This window comes from Callorhinus ursinus, unplaced genomic scaffold, assembly GCF_003265705.2.
Source record: "Callorhinus ursinus isolate GAN/ISIS: 27379988/994484 unplaced genomic scaffold, GSC_fseal_2.0 scaffold37, whole genome shotgun sequence".
Classification (NCBI taxonomy): domain Eukaryota; kingdom Metazoa; phylum Chordata; class Mammalia; order Carnivora; family Otariidae; genus Callorhinus; species Callorhinus ursinus.
Window position 1 is genome coordinate 750,849 of NW_027397099.1, and position 14,189 is coordinate 765,037.

At 48.2% G+C, this 14,189-nt stretch overlaps 1 protein-coding gene across 2 annotated transcripts in view; it reads right to left on the minus strand.

The window, feature by feature from the left end:
- Positions 1 to 14,189, minus strand: part of ST3GAL2 (ST3 beta-galactoside alpha-2,3-sialyltransferase 2) — a 49,366-nt gene that overhangs the window by 10,852 nt on the left and 24,325 nt on the right. For both annotated transcript variants that reach the window (XM_025888876.2, XM_073880033.1), the window contains exons 2-3: positions 3,880 to 5,283; positions 333 to 526 (exon numbers count right to left, since the gene is read on the minus strand). In XM_025888876.2, coding sequence (XP_025744661.1) covers positions 333 to 526; positions 3,880 to 4,218 — 533 coding nt within the window. In that variant the 5' untranslated portion in view covers positions 4,219 to 5,283. The remainder of the gene's footprint in view (positions 1 to 332; positions 527 to 3,879; positions 5,284 to 14,189) is intronic.

Sequence of the window (14,189 nt, forward strand, 5' to 3'; positions counted from 1 at the left end):
CACTCTTGGCCCAGCACTGAGGGGATCGGGCAGGTGGAAGGACCTCTGGGGGGAGTTTTCACCAGAAAAGAGCTAGGACTCTACTCTCAGCTCTTTTAGGAGGGAGTTCAGAGCTAGAAACTGAGTGCTGGCCTCAAGCAGAGCATAGAATGGGAAATCTGCCTCCCCATCTACCCAACAAACAAGAGAGAGACCTGAGTCTTTACAGAAGGTTCTGGCATCAGAGACTCATGGCAGCGGACAACTCCTCCGCTGACCAACAAGGCTAAGGAGGCCAGTCCCTCCTTCCGGAGGCCTGTGCTGGGCCCATCCTTGGGCTCTCCGGGGCTCACCTCATGATGAAGTTGTGCCCATCCACATCTGGACCATAGCCAGAGCCCCGCAGGTTGCCTGAGTTCCCCACCACTGCGCAGCGCCGGCACTGGTGGGGGTCCCGGAAACGGTATGGGTTCTCGCCTGGTACTATCTGGAACAGCTTCTCCAGCACCTCGTTGGTGTTGTGTGACTTGAACTGGGGCTGCAGCATCTGTGGACACGAGGGGAGAAGGAAGGAGCGGGGATTATGCAAGCAGGGAGGGATTCTGGCCTGCCTGCCTGCCCTCACCCTCCAGTCTCAGTCAGGGAGAGAAATTCTCTCTCAGCAGCGAGGATGTTCCCCTTCTCCAGCAACAGCAATGTCCCTTTCTGAGACTGGTGCCCTGCTCATCAGGGGCACTCTAATGCACTGGGGCGGGGGGGGGGGGGGGGGGGGGCTCCGGGGCCAAGGGTTACTGCAAAGCAGAGAAACTTCTTGGGCTTGTCATGCCGGCAGAGGCCCCTGCTTTTCAGTCCTCTCAGTGAAGCTATGAGTCCCATGAAGAGTCATTCTGAGGTGCGGTTAATGTGGAAAACCCTGTGAAGTTCAGGGGCTCATTCCTAACCAGCCTACAGAGGGCGCCCCTGGGAATGAGCTGGAGGCCTCAGGGTTACAAAAGCTGCAGATGAGGCAATATCCACGGGATATCGGGAGCCACCCCCTGAGCCCTGGGGAGAAGGAGGGAAGGCAGCAACGATGTATAGGAATTCTTTCAAAGTCAGAATGGCTGGAATGAAACTCGTTCCCTGTGCTTCCCACCACCAGTGACCGCGAAAGACTATGACATGAGGCTGGGGCAGCCTACGCACCAGGCAAGCAAAGATCAGAGTGAGGTGGCAGATGGAGCCCATGGCAAACAGGAGGCCCCAGCAAAAACGAGAGCCATCAGCCAACTGTTGCCATGTGGTATTGTGAGCCCAAAAGGACAAAATTTTCCAGTTTTTTTTTTTTGAGAAGCTGAAAATATAGATTTCACGTGAAATGTCCTGATTCCTAAATGTTGGTAATGATTGCAAATATTTTAAAAATATTGAGCAGAACAGGGGCGCCTGGGTGGCTGAGAAGGTTGAGTGGCCGACTTGATTTCAGCTCAGGTCATGATTTCAGGGCCCTGGGATCGAGCCCCATGCCGGGTTCTGTGCTAGACTTAAGATTCTACCCCAGATTCTCTCTCCTCTTCTCCTTCCTCCCTTCCGCCTGCTCGTGCACTTTCTCTCTCTAAATAAATAAATGAAATCTTTTAAAAAAATTTTAGGGTGCCTGGGTGGCTCAGATGGTTAAGCGTCTGCCTTCGGCTCAGGTCATGATCCCAGAGTCCTGGGATCGAGTCCCGCATCGGGCTCCCTGCTCCTTGGGAGCCTGCTTCTCCCTCTGCTTCTCTCTCCCTCTCTCTCTCTCCTCCTCTGTCTCTCATGAATAAATAAATAAATAAATCTTTAAAAAAATTTTTTTTAAAAATTGAACAGACTGGACTTGGCCCACAGGCCACAAATCAGTAAGGTGGAAACTAGGGCTTTAATATGCTCGGGGGGGGGGGGGTGCCTGAGTGGCTCAGTTAAGAATCTGGCTCTTGGGGGCGCCTGGGTGGCTCAGTTGGTTGGGCGACTGCCTTCGGTTCAGGTCATGATCCTGGAGTCCCAGGATCGAGTCCCACATCGGGCTCCCTGCTCGGCGGGGAGTCTGCTTCTCCCTCTGACCCTCTTCCCTCTCGTGCTCTCTATCTCTCATTCTCTCTCTCTCAAATAAATAAATAAAATCTTTAAAAAAATTTAAAAAAAAAGAATCTGGCTCTTGGTTTCCACTCAGGTCATGATCTCAGGGTTGTGAGATTGAGCCCCACGTGGGGCTCTGCGCTGGGCGTGGAGCCTAAGATTCAGTCTCCCTCCGCCCCTCCCCACCCTCTCTTAAAAGAAAATGCTCTGTGGTCTGAGCCGTAACATGGGGGTTATGACTAAGCAGCAGCGGCTCAGGGGACAGAATAATGAAAGAGATGGGGTAGGCATGCTTCTCTGCCTCTTCTCCGAGCAAAGAAAAAGCTCCTAAGAACAAGAACACAAACTGAGTGTGGAAGGGAAGCTTGGCTCTGAGACAAGAATTTCTAAGTTCACAGCAAAAGGGGGTGACTGTGGGGAGCAGGAGAGTGGCTTCTGCTGTGTCTTGGCCAAGGGACATGCTTGGTGCTTAAACTGCCCTGAGTTCTATTCCTAAGGGAAGAAGGAGGCTTGGCATATCCATGGGTCCGCCTCTGCCTGGAGTCCTGTTCTGGCTCTAGATGGCCACCACAGAGACCTATGACCTTCGGCAAGCCCTGTGCACTATCTGAACCTTGATTTTCCCCACAAAATGAAGGATGTGACTATGAGTAACAGGCAGAACCCTTCAAGGGCTCCAGGCTGTCCCAGGATTGGCCTGTGGGGCTCCTGGCGACCCTTGCGCTGTAGACCTCCCCATTCTCAGGGACTTGGACAGTGTGGGTCAGGAAGCGGGATCTCTAACTTGTTCTGGTAAGCCTGATCGCGTGAGCTCATCCTTACTGCTTCCCTGAATGTGAGAAAAAGAGGGACTCGTCATCCTCCCCACTTGCCAGCTGGGGAAACCAGGAGCCATGCGCTGCCTCCCAAGTCCCCCAGTAGGGAGTGCAGGCAGCCTACGGGCCCCTGGGCTAAGGACTGACACTGTGCCATCTGATACGTGTGGCAACCGGATGGCCCTGCTAGAGCTTGGGGAGTGACACTCCAGAGATGACAGGGATGAAAGGGAATTAAAAGTAGCAGAAAGGTGCCAGGATCCAGAAGAGTGGGGAGGCTCCGACACCCCTGTCCCGTCCCCCCCTCCCCTCCATCTCCCTTATCACTCGGAGGAACTGACCATGTTTTCTTATCCCCAGCTCAGAAGAAAGTCTTTGCCAGCAATTGTAAAAAAAAAAAAAAAAAAAAAAAAAAAACCAAGGGAATGGCCCTCCTGGTGTTTAAAATTATTGTGAGCCAACATTTACAAATCAGGGTGGTTAGCAAACAAAACAAAAATACAAAAAACAAAAAACGTGGACTTCCAGGTTCTCTTAAAGGGTCAGAAGATGCAGCAGTGATGGGTCACATCCCTGCAAGGGCAGCAGCTGCCGAAACTGAGAGAGGCCGCCTCCTTTATAAAGGGCAGACCCTCTCCCTGCTACGGTCCTGACCTCTCACCATCTTCCTCCTGGGGGCCTGTCTCTCCTATGGGACCTCCCTGGCCAACTAGGCATTTCTGTGCTCTGCTGGGCCCCTTATAGGCACTAGAAAATAGTTGTCCCTCCTTCCAGGCCAAAGCTTGCTCTGCCTTTCAGAATCTGTGTCCCTAGTAGATGGCTCTGGTCAAATGGACCTAATACTTTGTCAAGGCTCTGGGGGCCCGAAGACAGGCAGCCCAAATCCTGGGGCTGGGTGGGGTGGGGGTGGGGGGCTTGAAGAGTGACTCCCAAACAGGGGGACAGACCCCTGGAGAGGGGGCAGCAAAGGGGAGGCAGGAGGGGCTGGAGCTCTCACCATCCACCACCTCTGGACATCTGGAGGCAGATCCATGTTCTCTCGGGTCCACACGGGGGAAATGTTGCTGTTGAAGTGGCTATCAAACCAGTCAGAGGCGCCAGCGTCACCCATGCAGCGGCGGCAGGCACAGCTCTTGCTGGTGAGCCCCTCCTTGCTGAGGCGCTGTAGGCCAGCATAGCCAGGCACCAACTTCACCCGGTGGGTCCCGCCCAGGGCCCCCGAGTCCAGGTAGGGCAAGGTGGCCATGCTGTGGTGGGAGTAGGTGAAGAGCAGTGACATGATGAACACCAGCAGGAAGGCCACGGAGAGGAACCACACCCGCAGGGAACACTTCATGGTTTGGCGCCCCGAGGGGGCTAGACCACCAGCCTGGTGGGCAGGTGGGTGTCACCGTGGCCACTCCTTTCCCAGCCCACGGAAGGGCCAGCCACAGCGTAGCCTGCTTCTTCTGGCACCACGTGCAAAGGGCATAGGGACACGTGCTGAGGAGGGGACAGAGGCAGGGGTCCCTTACCACACCTTCCCTCAACGTAAGGAGGAAGCACAGTAGGCTGCAGTGGCTCCCCTGTCCCTGAGCCACTCAGGTGCCGGCTTATGGCTTCATCGGGTCTCTCTGTCACTAGCTGGGCCACAGAGGCTCTGACTCTCCCACTGCCCTGGTGAGGGGGAGGTCAGTCCATCCCAGCCCTCTAGTCCCTTGGGGTTGCTGGCTGCCAGCTCTGGGGGGCCCCCTCTTTGGCGGCTCGAAATGGTCCAGTCTGGAGCATTCGGGGTCCTTGTGGTTCATGAGCAGACACGGAGGCGGCCCCTCGTCCCCTGCAGTGGGGAAGCCCTCGAACCCCAATCACAGCAGAGAGCACATGGGCTTCAAGTGGCCTGGATTCCATCCGAGAGTCGTCCCCACCTCAGTTGGCCCTCCTGGCCCAACCCCTCCACCATAGGAGGGAACAAGGCCCCAGTCCTGAGAGAAGAGACCCAAGAAGCTCTGTGGGTGTCTGAAAACTCTGCTGCAGAGACCAAGATCCTCCTTGCACTAGGTTCTGCCCTTCCGCTTCCCATTCGAGGTGCTGGTCCCTTCTCCAGACGGTCACAGCCCCAAATGTGGTTGCAGAGGGGTTCGCAGAGCTCCTGCTCCTGCTGTGAGGTCCTCCGGGGCTTGGGCACAGCGGCTGCTCAGCAGGGACCTGCTTCGAATGCTGTCTGGGTCAGCTTAGCGTGTGCCGAGCTCCCTGCCAGGGCCCAGCCCTCCTTGGTGCCACTGGCCCAGCCTCGCAGGCAGGCTGCTCTGCCCATCCCCACTCCCCTGAGGCCTGCTATCCTCCTGCTGGTAGCTCGTGCTCGCAGTAATCCCCTGGCAGGTTCCCCCTCACTTGTCAGGCGCCAGGCTGCCGCAGCATGACCCTGAAATTGCAGAGGAAAAGTAATGTGCAGATAAATTGCACACACACACATGCACACACACACACGTTCCCCCCCCCCCCCCGCCAAGTCCCGCCCCCAAGCCCCAGAGGGGACAAAGCTAGGAGTAGAGGAGACGCCCACTTAACCAAAGGGTGGACAAAAGAAAGGGCTTTCCCCTCTACCCACTCACAGATAGCTCTCAAGGACTGCAGAGAAAGAGATTAGCTTGCTCTCTCACTTATTAGCGAGAAGGTAAACAAGGACATAAAGTGATTTCCCTGGAGTCCATGGTGACTCACTGGAAGAACCAGGTTTAGAAAGTTCCTTGTCCATCTATGGGGTGCCTGGGTGGCTCAGTCGTTAAGCGTCTGCCTTCGGCTCAGGTCATGATCCCAGGATCCTGGGATCGAGCCCCACATCGGGCTCCCTGCTCGGCAGAAGCCTGCTTCTCCCTCTCCCACTCCCCCTGCTTGTGTTCCCTCTCTCGCTGTGTCTTTCTCTGTCAAATAAATAAAATCTTTAAAAAGAAAAGAAAAGAAAAGAAAGTTCCTTGTCCATCTATGTGAGGTTAATTTCAGGTGAAACTGAAAACGGCCCAGAGGAAAGATTACAGGAGATTGCATACATGACTCCCCCCTCTACCCTCTGAGTACCTGTGACAAGCTCCTCTGGGCAAGAGACAGGTTGGTGGGGGAGGGCTGGGCCTCTGCCCTGGGATTTGCCCCCTCCTCTCCTGGGTGTGGGCTCTAGATGAGGCATTAGCTCAGTGAACCATTAACAATCCTTCCAACTCTGGCACCAGGGAGAGAACCTGACTGCGTCAGGATGCAGAGGTGCTGGGTTCAGCGCCCCTAACCTACAGCTGTCTGGGCAGCTGCCTTCATCCGTATGTTATGGATGAGATGAATGCCAGGGTCCCTGGGGGCACAGACAATCTGAGGCCTTGTGCTGTCCTGGCGGGCAAGAGCAGGGAGAAAAGGCTGGTAGTTTGGGGATGTACCCTGAAAAAAGGAGACTGAATCCATTCTATGTACAAGGGAGTCTGGGCAAGAGTCAGGGACAAGGCTAAGTGTGGAGGCCCTGGGCCCTGACTCCATGCCACAGGGATCACTTAAATCTGGGCTGCCTGCCGGTCCCCACTAGCTCCTCTCCAAATCTGGCTAGCCCCAGTTCTGACCTGGCCCCAGGGCCTCACAGCTCCTTGCAGAAAGCCCCAGCTCCAGCCAGTTCTGCCAGGGTCCTCCAGCCGCTGCCGGCAGCTTCAGAGAAGTCCTCTCAGACTGTGTTCAAGAACCTCAGCTGCCCCCTCCACTCGTGGCAGCTCAAATTTCTGGAGCCAAGCCAAACCACAGAGCCACCAGGGAATGGAACTAGCACATTCCAATAAGGAGAACATTATTCTGGGTGGGGAAATAACGCTCACAGAAGTAGAGGAACTTGCCTAAGGTCACAGTCTTGTGAGTAGAGGTGAGATCTGTGTCCACGTCTATCTGGTTCCAAAGCCTGTCACCGGCCAGGGCACAGAAAAGGGCCCGTGAGTCCTTTCAATGACCAAAGCGCTCTGGGACGAGTGACAAGGAGACACGGAAGCTGTTTCCCAGGGTCGAGTGAAGCTTCCCTCATATGTCTAACCCGGGGTACCTGGCTCTAATTCCCAGGGGCTCCAGCAGCACCGGCCCCAAGGTGCTTTACTTTGGATGTTTTACTGCACCCATTTGGAAGGCCAGACTCCATGCATGGCCTTTGTCTGATTGTCTGTAAAGAGGAAGCCAGGTCACTGTCTCTTCCCATTCTCCCTTTGCCCCTTTCCACACCAACATCTAAGGAAAAGAACTTGGTTTACAGGTCCTGTGACCTGGGGAGAGCCAACCACAAGGCAAGTGGCCCAAGAAAGCAGTGACTTTCCAAGGGGCCTCTCCACGGAGACCTGGTTTCTGGTGGGCAGTCCACGGTGGCCTCTGAAGGTGGGGACTGGGCAGAAGCTGGCGCAGGCGGCTCCAAAGGAATGTCTCCCCCACTGGGGAAGTCACTAACTCCTTGGGATTTTAACTCAATGAAGGGGGCACCTGAGGTAACCAGCTGCTTCGTGGGGGAGAGGAAAAGCCCTCGTTTTGTCAAGGTGTTTGAGAAGAGCAAAGAAGTGGAGTAACCAGCAAAAGCCCTTCCTTTGCGAACCCCATGATCAAGCTGTTCCCTGGAACGTGAATGGCTCAACATGTGTTGAGGGTAGAGACACAGGGAGGAAATGTTGCTGAGACTAAGAAACATCAGAGGCCCCTAGACATGAACCCCCAAATCCCAGAAGTCACCCAGTGCTGACCCTTGTGAAGTGCTTTCATGCACCTTGCTTCCTCCAGTGGAATCCCATGCCCTCCAATTGCCCACGGCATGATTCTGATTTTTCCCTTGCAGCTGCTCTGACCATTCATGTTAAGCCCAGGCATACACACACCAATATAAAAAAGCTGGAGGGAGGACACACACTCTGGTACCCACAAAGGGAAGCAGGCCAGTCTTCCGGGCCCATCTGGCTGCTGGGGACTTGTCTGTGCGTTCCACTGATACTTAACGGGCCAGTGCCGGGCCACAGGGTCAGTGTGGGACAGGACACACCCACCCTGTCCTCACAGAGCTTCTGGTCTAGGTGCAGATACAAAGGGAAGTTACAGGGATGCATGAGAGAAAACAAAGCAGGCAAAGAGAACGCGAAGGAAACAAGTCTGACCTGTTAAAATAGAGAACAAGAGGCCCATAAAGCAGAAGAGGGTGGCAAGGGTGGCGGAGGGGAAGGCGCAGAGGGCTGAGCGCCAGCCACAGGGGGCTTTGAAGGGATTAGGATTTATTATGAATCTGACGGCAGGGTTTTGAAGCGGGCTGTGTCATGACCTGATTTACGTCTTAAAGTGGGCTCTGGGAGGAATTTTTTTTATTTTAATTCCAGTATAGTCAACATACGGTGTTATATTAGTTTCAGGTGTACAAAATAGTGATTCAACAATTCTCTACATCACCCCATGTTCATCAGGACAAGTGCACTCCTTAATCCCCATCACCTGTTTCACCCAGCCCCCACCCACCTCCCCTCTGGTAACCATCTGTTTGTTCTCTATGGCTAAGAGTCTGTCTTTGGTTTGTCTCTCCTTTTTTCCTTTGCTAGTTTGTTTTGTTTTTCAAATTCCACATATGAGTGAGAGCATATGGTATTTGTCTTTCTCTGACTGACTTATTTCACTTAGCATTATACTTTCCAGCTGCATCCACGTCGTTGCAAATGGCAAGACTGCATTCTTTTCTATGGGTGAATAATATTCCATCGTGTATACACACATCTTTTTTATTTTTTTTTAAAGATTTCATTTTATTATTTATTTGAGAGAGAGAGAATGAGAGATAGAGAGCACGAGAGGGAAGAGGGTCAGAGGGAGAAGCAGACTCCCCGCAGAGCAGGGAGGCTGATGTGGGACTCGATCCCGGGACTCCAGGATCATGACCTGAGCTGAAGGCAGTTGCTTAACCAACTGAGCCACCCAGGCGCCCTACACACATCTTTTTTATCCATTCATCGATCAGTGGACATTTGGGCTGCTTCCATAATTTGGCTATTGTAGACAATACTGCAATAAACATAGGGGTGCATGTATCCCTTTGAATTAGTGTTTTTATATTCTTTGGGTAAATATCTAGTAATGTGATTGCTGGATCATAGGGTAGTTCTACTTTTAATTTTTTGAGGAATCTTCATACTGTTTCCCACAGTGGCTGCACCAGTTTGCATTCCCACCAACAGTGCATGAGGGGTCCTTTTTCCTCACATCCTCGCTAACACTTGTTGTTTCTTGTGTTTTGGGTTGTAGCCATTCTGACAAGTGTGAGGTGGTATTTAATCGCGGTTCTGATTTGCATTTCCCTGATGATGAGTGATGTTGGTAATCTTTTCATGTGTCTGTTGGCCATCTGGATGTCTTCTTTGGAGAAATGTCTGTTCATGTCTTCTGCCCATTATTTATTTTTTGGATTTCGAATTGTGTAAGTTCTTTATATATTTTGGAAACTAACCCTTTATTGGATATGTTATTTGCAAATATCTTCTCCTATTCTTCAGGTTGCCTTTTAGTTTTGTTGATTGTTAACTTTGTTGTGCCGAAGCTTTTTATTTTGATGTAGTCCCTCCCAGTAGTTTATTTTTGCTTTTATTTCCCTTGCCTCAGGAGACATATCTAGAAAAATGTTGCTATGGCCAATGTCATAGACATTAGTGCCTGAACTCTCTTCTAGGATTTTTATGGGAAAATTAAAAACAAAAACAGAAACAAAACAAACAGTACCAAGAGCTGGGAGAGGATATGGAGTATTAAGAACACTTGCACAGGGCACCTGGGTGGCTCAGTTGGTTAAGCATCTATCTGCCTTTGGCTCAGGTCATAATCCCAGGGTCCTGGGACTGAGCCATACATTGGGCTCCTCGTTCAACAGGGAGTCTGCTTGTCCCTCTGTCCCTCCCCTCCACTGTGCTAATAAATAAATAAAATCTTTTGAAAAAAAAAAGAACACTCACACACCACTGTTGAGACAATAAATTGGTACAATGCTTTGGAAGATAATTTGGCATTACTTAATAAAAACAGACATAAGTATATCCCAGTGGCACTTTATGTTTTTTTAAAAGAAAAATTAAGAACCATCTTTCTCACAGAAAACATGGTGTGGGAACGGAATGTGAGACTAGAAAGCTCCCCCAGCTGTCCTAGGCTAATTTACTTTATGACTTCCTTTGTGTGGACATCTTCAGAGATTAATCTCTGAAGATATTAATCCTCCTCAGGTTTGGGTGGGAATGAATGGTTTTTCTCTCAGAGGCTGAATATTTAGAATCACTAACAAATCCAGCGAGTTCAGGCTGCTTGTAATTTTAAGCAGATTTAAAGCTTAAGGTGAATCCTGACAACAGGTTAAGTATAGGGTTTCATTTCTCCCCCAAATCTCACCCCCACTTGGGGCAATCTGTTTTTTTCCACTGGGGTTTAATTCACATGTAATAAAATGCAGAGGTCTTTCAATGTAAAGCTTGATCAATTTTGACCTATGTAACCACCCACTAGAAAACACAGAGCATTTTGAACACCACAGAGAGTTAATTCCCTTGTGTTACTTTTTTTTTTTTTTTGCTAATTAAACTCCATAGTTTATTCAGATTTCAGTACCTTTTCCCTAATGCCCCTTTTCTGTCCCAGGATCCCACATTACATTTAACTGTCACATCTCCCTTAGCCTTCTCAGGTTTATGACAGTTTGGTCCTGGTGTTTTCTTTTTTGGGAGGATTTTGATTACTGATTCACTATCTTTACTTGTTATAGGTATGTTCATATTTCCTACAGCATTTTGAGTCAGTTTTGGTAGTTTGTGTGTTTCTAGGAACTTGTGCGTTTCATCTATGTTATCTAATTTGTTGCATACAATTGTTCATTGAATACTTTTATAATTCTTTCAACTTTCTGTATAGTTGGTTGTAATGTCCCACTTCAATTTGTGATTTTAGTGATATGAATCCTCTCTCTGGTTTTTCTTTTTTCTTTTTGTCAGTTTAGCCTGAAGGCTTGGTAATTTTGTTGTTTTAAAAGAACCAACTTTTCATCTTGTCAATCCCCTTGTTTTTGTTTTCTCCTTTGCTTGTTTTCACTCTAATCTTTATTATTTCCTTCCTTCTACTAACTTTAGGTTTAGCTTGCTCTTCTTTTTCTAGTTCCTTAGGGTGTAAAGTTTAAGTTGTTGATTTAGGATCTTCTTTTTTTAAATGTAACTATTTACAGCTATAATTTTCCCTCTTTGCATTGTATTTGCTGCATTCCATAAGTTTGGGTAGATATTTTTATTTTCATTTGCCTCAAAGTATTTTCTAATTTCACTTGTAATTTCTCTTTGACCTATTGGTTGTTTGAGTGTGTTGTTTAATTTCCAAGTATTTATGAATTTTCCAGTTTTCCTTTTTTTATAACTTCTAGATTCATTCCACATCTAGTTAGATAAGATACTTTGTATGATTTCAACATTTAAAATGTATTGAGACTTGTTTTGTGGCCTAACGTATGATCTATTCTGAAAAATGTGTACTTGCGAAGAATGTGTATTCTGCTGTTGTTGAGTGGATGTTCTATATATTTTTCACAGGTTTAGGTGGTTTATAATGTTATTCAAGTCCTGTTTCTTTATTGATCTCCTGTCTAGTTGTTCTAGCTATTATTAAAAGTGGAGTATTGAAGTCTCCAAGTATTATTGTAGAACTATCTATTTTTCCCTTCCATTATGTTAGTTTTTCCTTCATATATTTTGAGGGCTCTGTGGTTAGTGCATAAATGCCTATAATTTTTATATCTTGTAAATGGGTCAACCACTTTATTAATATATAATGTTCTTTGTGTCTTGTAACAATTGTTGGTCTTAAAGTCTTTTTTTGTCTAATATTAGTATAGCCTTCCCAGCTCTTATTTTGTAATTATTACGGTGAAATATCTTTTTTCCATCCTTTTTATTTCAACCTATTTGTGTCTTCTAATTTAAAGTGAGTCTCTTGTGGGGTACCTGGGTGGCTCAGTTGGTTGAGCATCTGATTCTTGATCTTGGCTCAGGCCTTGATTTCAGGGTTGTGAGTTCAAGCCCCATGTTGGGCTCTGTGCTGGGTGTGGAGCCTGTTTCAATTTTTTTCATAGTGATAGGGAAAATCTGTGTCCTAAGATTGCCCACGGAGCCAGCGAGAGAGTCCCAGTCCTTGCCCCGGGGCTCTTCCGGGTTCTTCCCCTTGTGTTACTTTTTCTTTTCTTTTTTTTTTTTAAGATTTTATTTATTTATTTGACAGAGAGAGACACAGCAAGAGAGGGAACACAAGCAGGGGGAGTGGGAGAGGGAGAAGCAGGCTTCCCGCCGAGCAGGGAGCCTGATGCGGGGCTTGATCCCAGGACCCTGGGATCATGACCTGAGCCGAAGGCAGACGCTTAACGACTGAGCCAGCCAGGCGCCCCCTTGTGTTACTTTCTAATCAATACCCAGCAGTCCACCACTCTTCTGAGTTCTCTCACCATACGTTACATTTACTTGCTCTTGAAATTCATATAAACACATATTATGTACTCTTGTGTATCTGGCTTCTTTTGCTCAGTGCAATGTTTTGGAGACTCGTCTGTACTGTACGTGTCTGTAGCCTTCTGCCCATCTGAGTTGCTTCCAATTTGGAGTTGTTATGAATGAAACTGCCCTGAACTTCTTGTATAAGTCTTTTTACGGACACTTACTCTTATTTTTCTTGGGTAAATACCTGGGAGTGGAATTATTGGGTAGGTGTATGCTAAACTTTACTAGAAATTATCAAATAGTTTTCCAAAGTGGTTGGAGCATTTTACATTTCCACCAGTAATGTACAAGAGTTCCATTTGTTCCATGTCCTTGAAATTTTCTATTTTTAAAATTTTAGGCCTTTCCGATAGGTGTGTAATCAACTCTAGTATTTCTACTACCAGGTACCTAGGGACATATGCACCAAGAGACATAACAAGGATGGTCAAGACACCACTGGGTAAGAGCTGAAAACTGCAAACAGAAAAAAATGAATGAACTCTAGTTTCAGACATCAGTAGGGATGAATATGTCCGAAAAACTATTATGTTGAGCAAGAAGAATAAGTCTTGAATGAATGTCAATAGTAGGAGTTCACTAAAAGTTAGAAAGTATGCAAAGCTAAGTGTATGCCTCCATATATAGAAGATAAAACAATACAGAAAATCAAAGAAATGATATAAATTCAGGAAATTCCTCTGGAGGGATAGGAAGGTAGATAAGATCAAGGAGGGGCCTACAGAGGCTTCAGAAGTACTGGGTAATGCATTTCATTACTCCTTAATCTAGTTGGTGGAAATAGTATTTTAAATTTTCATTCTTTAAAGAATATATATGATATAAAATTTCCAGATTAGGCAAATTCATAAAGCAGATAGTGGTTGCCTGGGGGGGGAGTTGGGGGGAGATAGGGAGTGAATGCTAATGGGTTTGGCACTGCCTTCTAGGTGATGAAATCTTCTAAAATTGTGGTGATGGTTGCGTAACCATGTGAATAGACTAAAACCCACTGAACTGTACACTTGAAATGGGTGAACTGTATGTTATGTGCATTATAACTCAGTAAAGGTGTTACCCAAAAATAAAAGGAATGGGACAAAGTAGAATGGGGAGTTAAGTTGGGAGATACTGCAGAATGTCTGTATGCTGGTAGAGTGAAAGGTTAATGCTGCAGGAAAAAGAGAGGACAGTCAAGAAGCAAAATCCTTGAGTAGTAAGAAGGGATGGAACCCGTGCCTACATGGGGAGGGTCTACCTGAGAAAAAGGAGGCAAAGCAGAGCATGGGGCACAGACACAGGGAGTGATTTATTGTTGGGGTTGGACATTGACAGAGAACAGTGTGAAACAGTCCTCTAAAAGACAAGAGAAGTCACATGGAAAATTTAGTAGGTGGCAGAGCAATGCTGGATCTTCTGACTGGTTTGTGGTCACAAATTTAGCAAATTTGGTGAGACCACTCAACAATACATATCCCCTGAATGGCTGGCCGAGCTTGAGACGCTGAGGCGGAACAGAGGAACTGTCGAACATAATCCAGAAGGTCAGGGGCAGCAAGGGCTTTAAATAATGGATGGTCTCCCTCCCCTAGAGCCTTCTACCAATCAAGGGATGCATGCTTGAGCAACTAATGGAAGCTAAAGGGGGCCTTTAGCTTGCAGATAGAGGAGAGGAAAAGCAGGCATATCGGATCAAGCGGCAAAGAGAACAGGGTCGGGGAGACTGGCTTTTGGAGGGTAGGGCAGTTTTAGAGCCTTTCCCTGGTCAGTTCCCAGGAGACAAGCCATCGAATTAACCTAATGA